Here is a 16615-nt window from a genome sequence, read left to right as displayed (position 1 = left end):
GGATGAACAGAAGGATGAACATAGAGATCTTAGAGAGAGAGAGAGAGAGAAATATGATTTGTATTAACTGAAAGAATGAAGATTACACACTTTGTTTTTATACTAGTAAGCCTAACAACTCTAACCAAATTCTAACAAACTTGCTAACTATATTTCTAACTGTATTGCTGACTTGTACGCTTAATAAAGATTAGAATGGTTCATATTATGAAGCTCATTGTAAAGATCATCTCTACAAAAAGTAAATTAAAATTAAGGTAGTTAAGTCAATCGATAATAGTGAATAGATAAACAGTTTGTAATATTTTTACCAATTTCGTTCATCTGTTTTTATACAGTTTAATAACTAAACAATCCTAATTTTAATTGAATTTTTAGTGGAAACAATCATTATAAAGTGGTTTATAATATAAATGGTTCTAATTATAAACACGAAGTTCTATAAGTCAGTAACAAACAATTTTGAAAAGAACAAATACGATTTTGGTTCGGATTTTGGACTTGCGTCGAAATTTCGGTTTGGCCCACCGAACCGATTCCAGCCCACGAAAAAGAGGGAATAAAAGAGCTTTCTGGAAACACGGGGAGTGTGCACTCATCTATACGTATTCATATATCAAATTTCCATTTCCAGAAGAAAACGCAATCGACGGCGACGCGGTCGAAATCCCTAAAACCTTCTCAACCAACAGAGATGCTGATAAAGGAAGAAGAAGAAAAGAATGGATGCCGTAGCGATATGAATCCCCCAAAGCCCTCCTCCTCCTCCTCTTCCACCGCCACCAACAGAGATGCCTCCGATGGCTTTGAAACCGCCAGCGACGGCGAACTCAACGACGACGAAATCCCTCAACAACTCCATCTCCAAGACGAGCCACAACAAACTCCCTCCCAGAACGACGACGTTGAATCGAATCAGGTATCTCCCAATCGAAGCGACTCTTCATTTCTTCTTCTGGTTAATTTCATTGGTTATATATGGGGTTGTACGAATCAATTACTTAATTGATGCTTGAGGAGTTCAATTTTGTTCTGAAATCTGAAAACCCAATGTGTTCATATCTGATCGGAGAACTGATTTTGTGTTGAAATATATATTTTTCGATTTGTTCGTATTTCATTGGAAGCAGAAAGCGTTTGAAGAAGCAAGTGATGTGAAAATTGAAGGCAATAGACTGTTTGGCAGTGGGCAGTACCAAGAGGCATTATCCCAGTACGAGCTTGCTTTACACCTTGCACCTGACATGCCATCGTCTGTCGAATTACGTTCCATTTGTCATTTAAACAGCGCAGTATGCTTCTTGAAATTGGTACGTTATGCGGTTCACATCTTGTGGACTCTGATTCCCCTTTGATTCTCACATATTAGACAATCTGTGATTCCGAATTTTGAAATATGTAACAGGAAAAGTATGAGGACGCAATCAAGGAATGCACGAAAGCGCTTGAACTAAATCCTTCGTATATGAAAGCTCTGCTTCGAAGAGCAGAAGCTCATGAAAAGCTCGAGCATTTTGAAGAGGCTATTGTTGGTAAGTTCGAATTCAATACAACAACTTAACCACTATAAGCAACTTGTCTTCCCATTTGTATGGTCTGGTAGATTAATAGTAATGTGTATTGCTCAATTCTTGTTTATATTCTGCAGATATGAAAAGTGTCTTGGAACTTGATCCTTCAAATGACCAAGCCAGAAAGGCCATTCGCCGGTTGGGGCCGCTAGCTGAAGAAAAGAAAGAAAAGATGAAAGAGGAGATGATAGGTGAGTTTCTCTCCTTTTTTGGTATATAAATTATTGGTGGTTTGATTTAATTGTTTCCTTGTGCATATTGTTGACCGCTTCATGTTTCGTGGTTTTATATTTTCTTTCTTGTGCCCACTCAATCAAATTATTCCCAAATGCTATCCGTACCATAATTACATAATTTTCCAGTAAAGCGCGGAAAAGAATCCCAATCCATCTCATAGACAGACCCTTCTGCAAGCCTTCACATTAACATGGCTTATTTCTTTATCTTGAGAAACAAAGACCAAAGGATGCGCAAATTGGACTGTATTACCTGGCAATAAGCAATGTGGTTTTGCGAAGTCAAATAATTACTTGCCGAATGACCAAAGTAACTAATAGTGGAAAGAAGAAAGTACTAAGAAGCAGCGTGCTAGTCAATTCTTTGATGACATATGATATTTTCTCATGACTCGCTAGCTTTTCATAGAAACTTGATCATGGTTTCCCTAGGAGTTGCTAGGGAGCGGTAGGGCAATTTTTTATCCTTCTAGATGCTGTCAACTAAATGAATATTTAACACATTGGTTCTCTTTTAGGAAGTGATTATGTTATTAAAGATAAGTGATTATGTTATTAAAGATGTTTGTTTCAATTCTTCTATCTCATGACTCTGGTGGTTGTTCGCATATTCAGTGCTTTCTGGTGACGTCAGACGTCATGTCCAAAATTGCTATGCCTATGAGTGATATATTTTGCATGTATGTGGCATAAGTATTAGCCTAGGCTGTTAGTGGGACGCATTGATCTCTGTAATCTACGTTTCTGTACTTTTCACTCGCTAACATTAAATTTTCTCATAAGAAGGATAAAAGTAAAAGAAATCTTTTATGGACTAAGGGTTTGAAATTGTTCTGTGTGTGAGCAGGGAAGCTGAAAGAAATGGGCAATTCTCTCTTGGGCCGTTTTGGAATGAGCGTCGACAACTTTAAAGCTGTCAAAGATCCAAACACTGGCTCATATTCTCTTTCATTCCAACGTTAGCACGGCTGTGGTCAAATCCTATAACAACGTGGGAGGAATCGGTGTGGTAAATGTGTTTTTTAGGCAGGATCTTAAGACCGTATAGTTTCTATATATGAATGAAATTGTCACCATTGCAGTTTGTTCAGACTCTTGCTCTTTTCATTCATTTTGTTCATTGTTGGTTTCTCCGTTGCAGTTTGTTTATGATTTCTTTACAGTACTGCCATGCAAATGGGAAAAATAATTCCTTACTTGGAAAGAGTCGGTCCTATTTTTCTTCTTGCAAGTTTTCATTTGGTTATTTTTATGTACGTGTCGAATGCGATTTGTTCTTTCGCCCGATGTCGAGCACAAGGCCAGGGTCTGCCAATTTGTTCCATAGGTTCTTGCTGGTAGCAGTTGTGTCACTGCTTGCACATATTCATATTGGTGCCATTCTTGCATATAGGACGTGATATCAACCCAATATCGACCATTGCCATCGAAATTGGGCTCATGAGCTTTTAAAATGACTGAAAGCACTTTTAGAAAAAATATTTTTAGGTTTCCAAAGCAGTTAAAGTGCTTTATGCAATAAACATCAGTTATGTGCTTCGTTCAGGAAGCATTTTAATGCTTTTCTAGGATTTACTTCCATCTTTACTAATGATTGGTTCTAAAAACATTTTCACTAAAAGCGTTTTTAGTCATTTCAAAAACACATCCAAACGAGTTTAAAACACATCCAAACGAGTTTAAAGCATGTCCAAACGAGTTCATTGACGTTGAAACTGGTTATACTCAAAGCCTCAAAGAGGCAGTTCATTGTGTTTTTTTTAAGGTACATTTTGAACGTAATCACCGTTATTTTACTTGGTACGTGTAACCTGGCTGTAAAAAATTGAAATCGACGATATATTTGGCAATGAATTTATTGAACTATTGGTTCGAAATTAAGAGACTGAGACCCAAAATTTAGTTTGGAAAAATACTAATCGGGAGGCTTAGCAAGAAAGAGGCAGACAAAGAAGGTTCAACTTCTAACAAAAAAATGTATAGCCTCTTTTCCGCATCAGGGCAATGTTGTTGCTGCAACTAGGAAATTAAAAAAATAAACGACCTACATTGGGGGGTTTAATTTTAGGTGAATAAAAGAACGAGCACAAGGGAAATGGGCATCAAGATTGTTGGGGACATGGAGTCGAGGGACGCTTTTGAGTTATCGTCAGGGATCATCGGGGTCGATCCAGGAGTGAATCCGCCGGTGGAGGCGGTGAAGGGTGGTGCGAATGTTGATGGCGGCGTTTGTGGATTCGGAACTGTTGGTGGTGTGGAAGGTGAAGTTGTTCCGCCAGCCGCGCTGCAAATTTGCAATAAATTAATACAGAATGTAATGTTACGTGACAGTATAATCGTGTCATGTAAGCTAAGCTGTTCTCAAACTATAAAGAGAGCAACTCTCTTCTCACAGAATCAAAATCTCCTAAATTATAAGGCACAACAATAAATAAACAGAAAAAAAAAGTTTTAAATTAAAAAGAAAACAGAAGATGATCAGTCAAAATACTTTTAATGCAGAATAAGAACATTCACATGTGAGATATAGACACAGTCCCAAACTGGAAACTGGCCCACACGCCCAAGCCTCCTTTTCCATCTTTGAATTTCCTTTTGGACAGTTAATTAATCTTGGGCCCACAATCAAAATTAGGAGGGTAAATGAGAAGACTAATCTTCTATGATCTACCATTACGTGCTACTTAAGCAAGGGATCAAGAAAATGTAATTACATTAAATGTTTTAATAAGAAGATAAATAGAATTCAAAACACACACCACCTAAAAAAAAGACCTAATGGAAGACTTAATGCAAAATTGAACTCAATGATATTTTAGGATTGATGCAGCCGAGCTAACTCTACTTAGTGAAATAAAGTTTGATTTTTTGTTCTACCCAAAAAAGGAATCTTAGTTCAATCAAATGAAATCGAAATTTTTTTAATATGCTCTGGTGTATCTTGTACACTTAAATTTTTGAGACTAAAAATCTTGATACTAAAAAAAAATATTAAAATTCAAAACATGTCCAAAACGGTAAAAGTGTGGTGAAGAAAGCAGAAAAAGAAGCAGAGAGGGATCAGAAGAGTGCATAATTACATTACACCAGAATAGGTACCATATGCCAGTCACTCACTGTGCCCACTAAAAAAGCAACCAAGTGAACCATCAGATGTGATCTTGACCATTAGTTTGGTTGCATCTAAGGACAAATTCAACGGTAGGAAATTAAGGTCAAGTCTGATTTCAGAACCAAAAAACAAGTACAATTTCGAATCCAAGCATGCACCCAGAAAAAGAATTTAAAAAAAAAATCAAATAAATAGAATCTTTTTTTTCTTTCCAAAAAATAAATAGAGTTAAAATACACAATTACAAAAACAATGAGCAACCCAAGATTTACAAGAGAGAGAAACTGTGAAACGACTGACAGCAATAACTTAGAAACGGACGGTTTGATTTAAGTGTCAGGACCAGCATCCCATGCAGAAGGACACGTGTCAAACATCCATAAGAAGTTTCCCCCGAGAGACACAATCCTCTCTCTATGAACCAAAGTAATTTTTTCTTCTGTTGGGTACAGAGAATTACAGCAACCAAAGAGAATGGTTTTCTACAAAGTGTTCTTCTTTTCAATATTCATCATATAAAAATCAACTCTTTATTTTCTAATCTCTTAACAAATTCGAAAGAAGAAAAAGAGAAGGATCTAATTGCGTGAACATGAAGAAACTTGATTTCAATCACCAAGAAATGTACCCAAACTAAACTAGAAATTCATACGAGTACACCGGTGTATGTGATTCAATCGCTTTATATACTGCTAAAATGTAACGTTTAAATTAAAAGGAAAACTAATGAAAATTATTTGAAAACTTTGAGTTTTAATGATAAGGACAAAATAAAGGGTAAAGTGAATAGTACCAGGATTGACTTTTTAGTGTAAAAATGTGGTTTTTCGTTAAAGTGAACAGTACCGGATGCTTTTCCTTAAAGTTCTCTAAATTAAAACACGTAAAGCCAGTCATCAAATGAAACAGTGCATCCTAGGAGTAAAGTATAAGACTACTTTATTTTTTGGTAAAATAAATTAAAAGAAGAACAACGTACCTTGTGGAAGATGGGTAATCACAAGATCCATAACCTACACAAAAGGAAATTAACAATAAACAAATCAGTCCCCCTCTATAAAATAAATAAAATATTATAAAATATCAAAAAATATTTTGTATTGGTTTTTTTTATGGAGGATTGGAAAAGGAAGAGAGAAATGAACGACGTACTGGGGTCTGTTTGGGCAATGGTGGCAGTGCCGGAGAAGCCGCAAGAACCAGGGGCCTTAGCCTGGCGCTGGTAGTAACTGTTGAAGGCATAAGAGGCATGAGCTTGGATGGTGTTTGGGAGATAACATAGTCCGTCGGATTGGATTGGAGAACAGTCCGCACCAGCTGCGCATGCATAGTCCAAGGCTGTCTGAAGAGCCTGTGCGCTCGCATCACTCCTAGCCACACACCATGTTGTGCTGGAAGACGTCGGAGAATTTGCTCCGTCCACCCCCAGAACTCCAAGCATGCCCACCACCATGACAATGGGTGTGAGGAAGAAGAGGAAGGAGATTAATGGGTGCTGGTTGGAGAGTGAGAGTGGAGCCATGGAAAGAAAGAAAAGTTATGAACTTAATGGCTGCTGCTAAACTAAGTTGGTAAAGGAAGAGAGAGAGAGAGAGAGAGAGAGAGAGAGAGTGAGAGAGAGAGAGAGAGAGAGAGAGAGAGAGAGTGAGAGAGAGAGAGAGAGCTTTAGCTCTTTTTTATGTTTCTCTGGCTTTGGTGCCTGCTGGTGGTGCTTTTCTTTTTCTTTTGCTCAGTATTTCGTATTTATACTGATAATCTGAATTGAATGAATGTTTTCATTTGTTATTTTTGGAAGGTAATAAATGTTTTCATTGGCCAAGAGGATAATAAATAGCGGACTTTAATAAAAAGTTTATAATACTGTTTACTTTAATGAAAAATTATATTTTTATATTAAAAAATCAATCCTGATACTATTCAATTTATCTTTTATTTTATCTTTATCTTATCTTTAAAACTTAAAGTTTTCAAGTTCTTTTTATCAGTTTCCTTAATAAATAATAGTAAATAGAAAATTAATTTTTACGTACTATTTTTTCATTCTACGCACTATTACCCATTCATGTTGTTTGATTTTTCTTTTGATTTACATTTTATTATGATTATAAACGTCACTTACTATTGCAATTTAATATATGTTCGTAAGAGATATTATGACCATAAAGAAACATGAGTGTGCAGAGGAGAAAATAAGTAGGAGAATCAACAAGTTGAATGAATGTTATAGCAAAAGAGATTGATTAGGGCTACTGACTGGCAACTCGTACACTGATTGAGGATCGCACGATGTCAGTGAAACCAAATTATAGGAGAATTGTATACTAAGATTGGCATATTCATGCTCTTTGTTATATTTGAAATTTGTAGTTGAAGTGGTTAAGAACATTTATTTATATATTTAAATTCTATATTTGATTTTACCCTCCCCACTTGTATAAAAGATTTAAAAAAATAAAATTGAGTGCTGTTATTGGGTGTAAATGCTGTTCACCCCACTTTTAAAATAAAATCTTTCATTTTCTCAACGAAAATGCAAGCATTAGTCACACAATCTCCAATCAGGATTATATGCCATTTTAGCCACAATTTATGTTAAACTCATATTCAGCTAAGAGCCAAAATGAATATGCTAAAAAGAATTAGGGCTAAATTTGGCCTAGCCTTGCAAATAGCAAACCCTCAAGTTATCTCTGGTTGTGGAGGGCTATAAGCATAACCCTTAGCTATGTATTAGCTGTTCAAAAATTAATCTTTGAGACTACTATAGGATTAAACTTTTCCATCTTTAGCCATGAAGGACTAAATATTTCCATCTTCACTTGGGATACACATGTCGGGCGTTGAAACGTGCCGAACTCAAGGTGTTAATTTTACGGCCCATACTATTCACACGCTTCTAAACCCTAAACCTCAAGGGCCTCCATTGCTTCTACTGCGTCTTAGGCCTTCCCAAGGGCATGGGTATGGGATGCGGCTAGCGCTTGAGCTCGCTGGGCTTGGGCTACTGTTGCATCTCCCCCCACCCAAACCGTCAAATTTATTTGTTTTATGTTTTTGCTTTAAAAAAAATTCCTTGCCATAACGCCAAACAATCATCTTCATGTTCTACAAAATGTATTTTCTGCGAAAATTTTCTTATAATCCACATCAAAACACTCGAAAACAATGGTAAAAATCTAAATATAAAGATATTTGAATTTAAATAAAGTAAGGTAGGAAGAAAAAAATTTCAATGGAAAAAGAGAAATAAAAAATAAAAAATGATATGATCGGTATTTGTATACCGATCAAACCCAATAACTGTCGCTACTATCATAACGATCCTCCCCTCCCCTTTTTTTTTCAATTTTTTTTCATTTTTAGTTTTTTTTTGTTGTTAATTTTTCTTTTATTTCTCTTACCATAACAATAAACTATCATATTTATTTTCTTCAAAATATATTTTTCCATACAAAATCTATTATTTCATATTTAGACACTTGTAATTAACGATGTAAAACCTAAATATAAAGACATTTGAATTTAATAGTGGTTAGTCAAACAAAGTAAATAAATTGGAGTAGGGAAAGATTGGTACCACTCTACCGATCCTCGCCCAATCGTACTTAAGTCATCGTTCTATCTATTTATTTTCATCTTCGTCTCGCCCAGTCTTACATTAATTTAAATCATTGTTCGTATTGAAACATGTTGCTCAATAAATCGTAAATCTGATTTCAAATGCCTTATAAAGTTTTTCTTAATGGTGATGGAAAATATTTAGCAAAAATAAAAAATTTGCATTTCTGACAAAAAAACGTGGGCTATTGTTTTTAGTCAGTTTCGTAAATTCATACATAAATCATCATTCAATCTATTTATTATCACCTCGCCTCACTGTGTGTGAAGTTTTGAAAATTAAAGTAAAGACTTTATGTTGATAATTTGAAGGACGGAACCCCATTTGAATAATGTTTTGGGCCTCACTACTATATTTTTTTAGTTTTCGACTTAAATTTACATTTACTGCTCAATAAACCTGCTCTTATAAAGTTTTCTTTAGCCCTTGGTTGGAGACATGTTTTGCACAAATTCCGGCTAAAAGTGGTTGAAATTTGTTAGTAAACATGTGGGTTATGGCAATAATAAAGGATTAAAGATTGCTTCAGCGCGCGTACAAATACGTTAATTTTTGTTTTTGTTGAATAAATATGCTATCATTCAGACTCTATTCGCCCCCACATTTAATGTGCAAAGTGAATATGCGAATAAGCCTTGTGAATACAATAAAGTTCGACCTTACGCCTATTGTCTGTCAAAATTGTGCACACTCCTAAGACAAACCCTAAACACTCAAAGAGATAGACAAGAACGCTCAAAATTAAACTAGAAACTAATCTGCACACATTAGTACTAGAGCTTTTGTATAAGATAATATAACAATGGAGGAGGCTTTGATTCATTCAATCAGACGGCCATAAATAACGAAGAGCCTGAGAAACTAAAGAGTGAGAATCGTCGAACTTCTAGCGTGAGGAAAATTGCAGCTGACAAGATAGTTTACCAGTTGCAATAGATTTCAGTACATACAGTGCATGCACCAACCCTCTTTCAAGCCACAGGTCGTGCTCATATTCAAGCCTGGATGATGTAATGTAATGTACGGTGTATTAAGTTGCCGAAACAATTCTCAATCAAAGGGATGAAAAGAAATTCTCATTGAAGCTCAAATGAGCAATGCTTCTTGCCTAAAATGTAATCCTAGTAAACAACAAACATTACTTAGAAATCTTGAGTAATTGATGCAGCAAAGGCCCCTGGGGCAATGGGGCTGTAAAACAAAGAAAACCCCGTTTTTTGATGATATAACTAGCAGTATACATCTAAAAGATCATTACATCTTCAAAGAATGGGTATAAAAAACATATGGTTATCGGAGTTGTACACTCACCTCTGGTGTTCCTCTCTCTCTCTCTCTCTCTCTCTCTCTCTCTCTCTCTCTCTCAATCTCTTCTTTCTCCCATGTGTGGAAGCTCAGGTGTCTTTTAGGCCGAGAACTGGAACTTTTGAAACGCCAGCAACGTCCTATTGAAAGTTGGATTCACCTCAAGTTTTTTCATAGAATAAGATATAGGCCTCAGCGCGAAGAACGTCATCTAGGGGAACCTGACGCACATGTGCATCGCTAGCATAATACCACGCATGACCAGTATTTTCTCTCTCAGTTTTTCCTCTGCTCCTTTCACCCCCTCTCACGTATGCAACATAGTGGCCCCCTCTCATGGTTCCAGAATGCTCCACAACCCCAAGTAGCTGGTATTCATACTTTTCCCCATCTGTGCACCTGTAAAGCTCAAAAGAACACCATGGCCACACTATTAATACACTTGGCAATCGGAAATTTAATTTGCAATCTGTATAACCAATTAATTCAGTCTAAACCACACAAAGGAAACTAGGAACAAAACGAGCAAGCAAGTACCATGTGAAGCACATGTAACTACATTATGAGTCAATATACGCATCGGCAATATCTTCTACATTATGATAATTTCACAGAGAGAAGCTCACCCATGTATTGGCATTAGGAGTAAATCAGATGAAGCAAATTGTAATTGTTTTTAGAACTGAATCATTTCAACCACGTGAAAAAAATTAAAAATTATGCATAGATGACTACGTGATTCCGTTTCCAAAAGACATCAAAACAAGCTCTATGTATTTAACAACACATGGAACAACAGAACAGAAAGGCTTAAACAAGTATGGAAACCTATGAAAAAAGTTCTAAATGTCGAAAGCATAATGTAGCTTAATTTCTCCTTGGTGTTATTTACATATTAACTCTCATTTAATATGCTTCCTCCATTATGTGTAATAATTTCACTACTGTTATCTCCGACAGGAAAAAAAGGACTAAATACCTTTTTTCTTCCTATTTCCAAAAAAAAAAAAGTTACCAGTGCCAATGACCTTAGAGCATCCCCAATGGGGGCTTTATCCTCCTTGAGGCTACCACATTTGTAGCTCTAATGAAAATTTTCATCCCCAGTTGGCCGGAAAATGGGGCTACATCCACCACATGGGCTAGCAACTTCAATCCTTGGGTAGCAAAGAGTTAGGCTACATCTAGCCCCAAAAACTAGGGGGACCCACACCAAATTGAGGTAATAATTCCAAAACAAACACACAAACTATAGTCCATTATTTAATGATAATTCCAAAACAAACACACAAACTATAGTGCATTATTTAAAGGAAACAAGGTATAAAGATAATATTAACAGTATGGTCACCATTCAGCTCTATGCAGGGACATCCTATGGAGTCATAGAATAATTCTATTTCAGAGTAGTATATTAAGAGTTCAAGTTCTTGAGGTGACAAATGATCTGCCAATCACGTGCCACAACCCCCTCGCAAGCTGTTGTTGTCTAACTACTAGTGCTAACCCTGCTCTCCCCCTCCCATTAAGATGGTATAAAATGGTTTTCCTAACATTTTGAATGTTTCTTCCAAGAAAGGGCCAAAACAGAATCATGATAACCAGCAGTAATGTTTCTGTGGCATTTTGAAATGTAAAATAAACTTTAATAAGAGTAAGATAGATACCTGGAATCCATATATGGCCTAAGATCAATTTTTTCTTGGAAACTGATATGGCCATTCAATTTACTTAAGCGACCACGAGCATCTTGGCTGAACCTCTTAAGATGAATAGTCAAAATAGGTGGGGCCCTGTTGATGAGGTACCTTTTAGTCGCATTCCTCTTCACATTCACACGTTTGGAATTTACTTCCTCATCCTCACTTTCTTCTGATTCACGATGTCCATCCAATATCCCATAATTAGTCTGTGGTACAATGTCACAGGTGAAACTAGCACTTCTAGACTCATCAGCCCTAGAATCAATGACTTGATCACTGAAACTTTCTAGACTGCAAGCGTTAGTGCAATCTGAAGTATTTGACTGCACTGGAGGAGCATCTTCCATCTCATCTTGTCGTTGACAAACAACAGAATTCGACTTATCTGATCGACAATTCTCAATTGCTGAGCAATTTTGGTTCAAGCAATTTATTTTTCCATCATGCAAAACGAAGTTTTCACCAAACTGATTACAACCAGTATTGCTTTTGACATTCCCATTACCAAGCCTTCTGACATCAGCAGGACCCGTATTTAAACTCAGTGAATCACTTTGTGTTCTAGCCTCACATCCATTTATCAAAACTTTAGCAGCAGATTTTCCCTGCTTCTTTCCTTCCAACCTTTGGCGTTGAAGAATTTTGGAACAGTTCTCACAATGCCAAGCATTTTCATTGGCAAGAAGCTCAGGCCTTATGAAATGAGTCAAACAACTCTCTACAGACACTGGAGAATCAGTATCATCAACTTCATCAGGATCAGACTCACTAGCTATGATACTAGTGTCTGTGCCTCCCTCACCTACAGAGGGTCTTGTAGGGGGCCCATAAACTTCAGGTTCGTTGAATAAGTCCCCAAAGCCAAAGTCATCTTGTCCACAACCCACAACCGATGAGGAGGCCTCACCTTCGCCTCCCATGATTTCCTCAGTGGTAGAACACTCTGCTTTATATGGAAGCAACAAAACTTCAGAATCCTGAACCTGTAATGGGAGCTCTTCCTCCCAAGAATTCACTGAAGAACGGTCAGGTTCTACATTCGGTTCCTTATTAAGTGTAAAAACCTGATTACTAGATTCAGAGCCACTCTGTAGAGAGACATCATTAAGATGTGAACTCTTGTTTTCGGAATCTTGAACAATTGAGACATCATTATTTTGTGAAGAGAAATCATTGTCATCTAACATATTTCCCGAATCAAGATAATCCAACCATGAACAGTCATCCAACAAAGTTGATGTTTGCTCTGCTGCATCCTCACAGACTTCATTGTCATCTACCATATTTCCCGAATCAAGATAATCCAACCCTGAACAGTCATCCAACAAAGTTGATGTTTGCTCTGCTGCATCCTCACAGACTTGTTCATTTGGAGATTCTTGGACAGCAGATAGACTATTTACAACTAATTCCTTTTGTTCAGCCACATTTGGGTCGGTTGAACTAGACTGTGGCTGGTCAGAATGGTCAGAAACCTCACCGCTGGTTGATGGCGTTGGAACACTTGGTGATGGTACAGAATTCTTCTCTTTGTTATTTTTAGGCCGAAGCTTTCCACTCCTCTTGGGCGGCAACTTCGTCTTCTTTGCTCGAGAGGTGGGTTGGGCAGCCTTAGATGGGGATTTTCTGGTTGGAACTGACAATGACAGATCTAAAAATGACTCGTACACAATTGAGGAGTGACCACATTCAACACAGCAAACAGTACTTGATGTTTGGCCCCCAAATGCAGCTTCCACAAAAGTAGGACCTGAGTTTGATGGATTCCCATTTTCCTGAGAAGAATTTATACGTTTCCTCATACTCAACTCCTCAGTGCACAATCCATCCAGTAAGCAACGAAGCAATTCATGACTGTCTTGCTGCTGATACCCCCTAAATTGGGAAGCCTTGGAACAAACACACCCAAAAAGTGACCTTGGGTTTATCACATTCTTAAGTCCTGCCTCTGGTTTTGCTTCAGTAAAGAGTTTCTTCAATGAAACAGTAAGAGCTCCAGTAGATGCATCTAAATTTAAGAAGTAACCCCGCAACCTATCTATGGCTAGAAGGTTCTGTAAGACAGAATTAAAGAAGCAAGTGTTACCAAGATTAACCAAGCCTCTAACCATATAACCACCTCTTCCATCCAAACCACATGATATATTGCTAGCTGATTTGATTTCGCTTGTCACACTGCCACTCGCAAACCACACATCCTCAGCATTAACTGATGATCCCTCCGATGAATGACCCTTTATCAATTTCACAACATCCGCAAACACATCTTTTTGTTCACCATCCTCTTCCGTCTTTTCAATTGTAATAAGCATGTTGCACGGGAAGCACCACCGCATCTGTGGCTTTTCAAAGTGGATCACTATTGGGTGACGAGTCTGCCTAGCATGCCGAACTGCATGACATTGAGGGGTTGTAGGAAGTCCAATCCCACCACAAGAATAATGACCACACTCCAAACAAACCCAAATGGCTTTGGACTCCGATTTTGAATCCACTGAGGAACTTCCTTTCTTCTTCCCATGTTTTCCCTTTCCTTTACCACCCCTCCTATCAAGCGCTCCTTCCCTGCAATCTTCACACCTAACAGGTCCTGAAGACCCAATTTTAGCAGACAATTTATCCAAATCAAAACCTTTGTCAACATGAGGACAAGGCCTTCTCTCTTTCGCAACTGAAACCCCATCATCACCGTCCTTAACACTTGGGTTGCTTGGTTGGGGGGCTTTTTTGGGGGAATCCGCTGCAACCAACTTCTCCCTTGGAGGAGCTCTAGCCTTCTTCTTAACTTTCTTCCCCATAAATTCCTAAAACAAATCAAAACACGCCAACTATAACAACAACAATAATGATAACAATATGAGCAAAAGATCAATAACCGTTAGCAACTACTGCAAACAACCAAATACAAAATGTAAACCGAATCCCATTATCTACTCAAATAAATACATTCTGCTCAAAATTACATGAAAAAAGAAGAAGAAGCAAAACCCATAACAGATTCTAAATTTGAAGAGAAACCCTTTTGCAATAATTGAAAAAAAATCGATGAAACGAGGAGAACAATCAAAACCCACTATCTGCTACGCAAGGGCAAGAGACGCCTATGAAGATTCAGTTTTTACAGAGAACCCAACAAAGATTTGGATTGTAAAGTGCAAATAACAGGTTACGGGCAATCGATAAGGTGTAGCCGAAGCACAAATCAATCGAAAATAAATTGAACTAAAACATTAAAATATTTAAAAATATTCATTGTCTTACCTCAAAATCTGGAGAAGAAGACCAGTAACGCACGGAGAGCTTTTCAGGGAAATCGTCGCATAGGATGAAAGGAGAGCTTGGTGTAGGAGGTTTAGGATCTATCCAGGTCGGAGGGGCGGAGCGAGGGTGGGGTGTTGTAAATTTAAGGGCTTTTGGCGCAACGCCTAATCTTTCTGCTTACTAGTTACCCTCCCCAATGAAAGGCAGAGACAGTAAAGAGTAACAGTGGGTAACTGGTAAATAGAGAGAGAGCCGAGAGACGAAGGATTTTGTTGTTGGTGGAATTTGAAAAGGGTTACAATTAATTACACAGTACTACCTGCCTTTTCTTTTTATTTTTTTAAGAGGTGAAAAGGTTCAAAACGCTGAGTTTTTGAAAGGTAAATTCTCCGAGCATATCCTAGAGATGTGATATTTTAAAAGGATTCAGTTCCTAACCATTAATATTCTTCGGTTAAGGAAATTGTTATTAATATTTCAAAAATTTCATTTGGTATATTAACTTTTTATAATTAGAAAAAAAATACACTTGTTATGAGCGTATAATGAGATTTTTTGAGTGCTAATAGCAGTTCCCTTGATTAAAACCTTAATGGTATTCAATTTTTTATTAAAGTTCTTTGACTTTGTACACCTCATTATTGCTATTAATATGTATTTTCATATGTTTGATATTAATTACTTGACATGTTAGTGGGATTTAAAATCTCATATTATGTGGCATATAAATTAAAAACGATTACAATAAAAGAGAAAATTCTCAAAATTTGACACACCCCAATCCAGAAAGTTCACTTGAATTCCGAATCAAGTTGAGCGGGATTGCACCCATTTCACACGTGATGTCAGAGCATGAGACAGTATAGTAAATAGGATGAGGGTTATACCACTAATCATAACTATCTCCTGAGATTTGCAAGAATCCTCGTTTACAAGTAAGCACAGCTACTAAACCTGAAGGGGCGAAAAACAAAGTTGAGTGGGTCAGCAAAATAACGTTCGTAAGAAAACCTTTATTTTCGAACATATTAACTCCTCGTTGTAAAACAAGTATAGTTTTCTTAAAATCATACTACGTATAAGTATGAAGACTTAATGTATGCCAACAATATATATCAGAAATATGCCACAACAGGAATAATTCACAATAATAGAAATATAGGCATGTGCTTGACAAATATACTAGCACGTAAGTCGAAGTCACATATGGCTCATCAATCTATACTAGCACACAAGTCGGAGTCACCTAACGTGACATGTACGACAGGTTGGGTGTAATAATAATATACGCTCTAGTGCTACGATCACGTGAAGCTTGCTAAGCGCAGTCACCTACAAGTCAAAGTCACCCATCCTGGGATTGCTCTCGCGCGAACTCGCTTAACTTAGGAGTTTTGATGAAATCCGAAGCCAATGAGCTCCCAAAAAGCCTCGTGCTATATGGAGGTGAGTATGTACATATAAGGCATAGAGGATCCACTCCCCTGGACGATGTGGGATTTAACAAAAAAATTTATTGGATGTATAGATAAAAACATGTAACAATATAACTTTGAAATGATAAATGTCAAAACGAATGTACCCGTAGTGTTCAAAAATTTGAAAAAGGGGTACATTTTATTATAAAATATGTATACATTATAAGTAAAAAATAAATAGATTTTACATTAAAAAAATAGGTACATTTTACATAAAAAATGTACATTCACGAAAAAAAAGGGTACATTTTACATTTAACAAAGTGGTATATTTATAAAAAAAATGGGTACATTATAAATTAATTATGAGTATAAATAAAACTTTTTAAA

General features: G+C 36.9%; 3 protein-coding genes across 4 annotated transcripts; 1 reads left to right on the top strand and 2 right to left on the bottom strand.

Annotated features, from left to right (window-relative positions):
- The first annotated feature begins 587 nt into the window (after positions 1–587).
- Positions 588–3011, top strand: LOC126618486 (uncharacterized). The gene is made up of 5 exons (XM_050286567.1): positions 588–919; positions 1131–1310; positions 1406–1532; positions 1649–1762; positions 2655–3011. The coding sequence occupies exons 1-5, from the start codon at positions 695–697 to the stop codon at positions 2768–2770; spliced, it is 762 nt and encodes a 253-aa protein (XP_050142524.1). The 5' UTR covers positions 588–694; the 3' UTR covers positions 2771–3011.
- A 636-nt stretch (positions 3012–3647) lies between these two features.
- LOC126618487 (PLASMODESMATA CALLOSE-BINDING PROTEIN 3) lies at positions 3648–6625 on the bottom strand. 2 transcript variants are annotated; one of them, XM_050286568.1, is made up of 4 exons: positions 6525–6625; positions 6072–6490; positions 5899–5932; positions 3648–4091 (listed from the first exon to the last, which is right to left on the bottom strand). In XM_050286568.1, the coding sequence occupies exons 2-4, from the start codon at positions 6439–6441 to the stop codon at positions 3872–3874; spliced, it is 624 nt and encodes a 207-aa protein (XP_050142525.1). In that variant the 5' UTR covers positions 6442–6490; positions 6525–6625; the 3' UTR covers positions 3648–3871. The 2 variants fall into 2 exon arrangements, with proteins under 2 accessions (XP_050142525.1, XP_050142526.1); XM_050286569.1 differs by having other exon boundaries at positions 6529–6625.
- A 2973-nt stretch (positions 6626–9598) lies between these two features.
- Positions 9599–15018, bottom strand: LOC126619484 (ubiquitin carboxyl-terminal hydrolase 2-like). Its single transcript, XM_050287874.1, has 3 exons — positions 14808–15018; positions 11511–14350; positions 9599–10242 (listed from the first exon to the last, which is right to left on the bottom strand). Exons 2-3 carry the CDS (start codon positions 14342–14344, stop codon positions 10005–10007), a joined length of 3072 nt encoding a protein of 1023 aa, XP_050143831.1. The 5' UTR covers positions 14345–14350; positions 14808–15018; the 3' UTR covers positions 9599–10004.
- Positions 15019–16615: the final 1597 nt, after the last annotated feature.

Source organism: Malus sylvestris, chromosome 4 (genome assembly GCF_916048215.2).
Source record: "Malus sylvestris chromosome 4, drMalSylv7.2, whole genome shotgun sequence".
Taxonomy (NCBI): Eukaryota; Viridiplantae; Streptophyta; class Magnoliopsida; order Rosales; family Rosaceae; genus Malus; species Malus sylvestris.
This window is presented reverse-complemented; position numbering and strand designations above follow the sequence as displayed.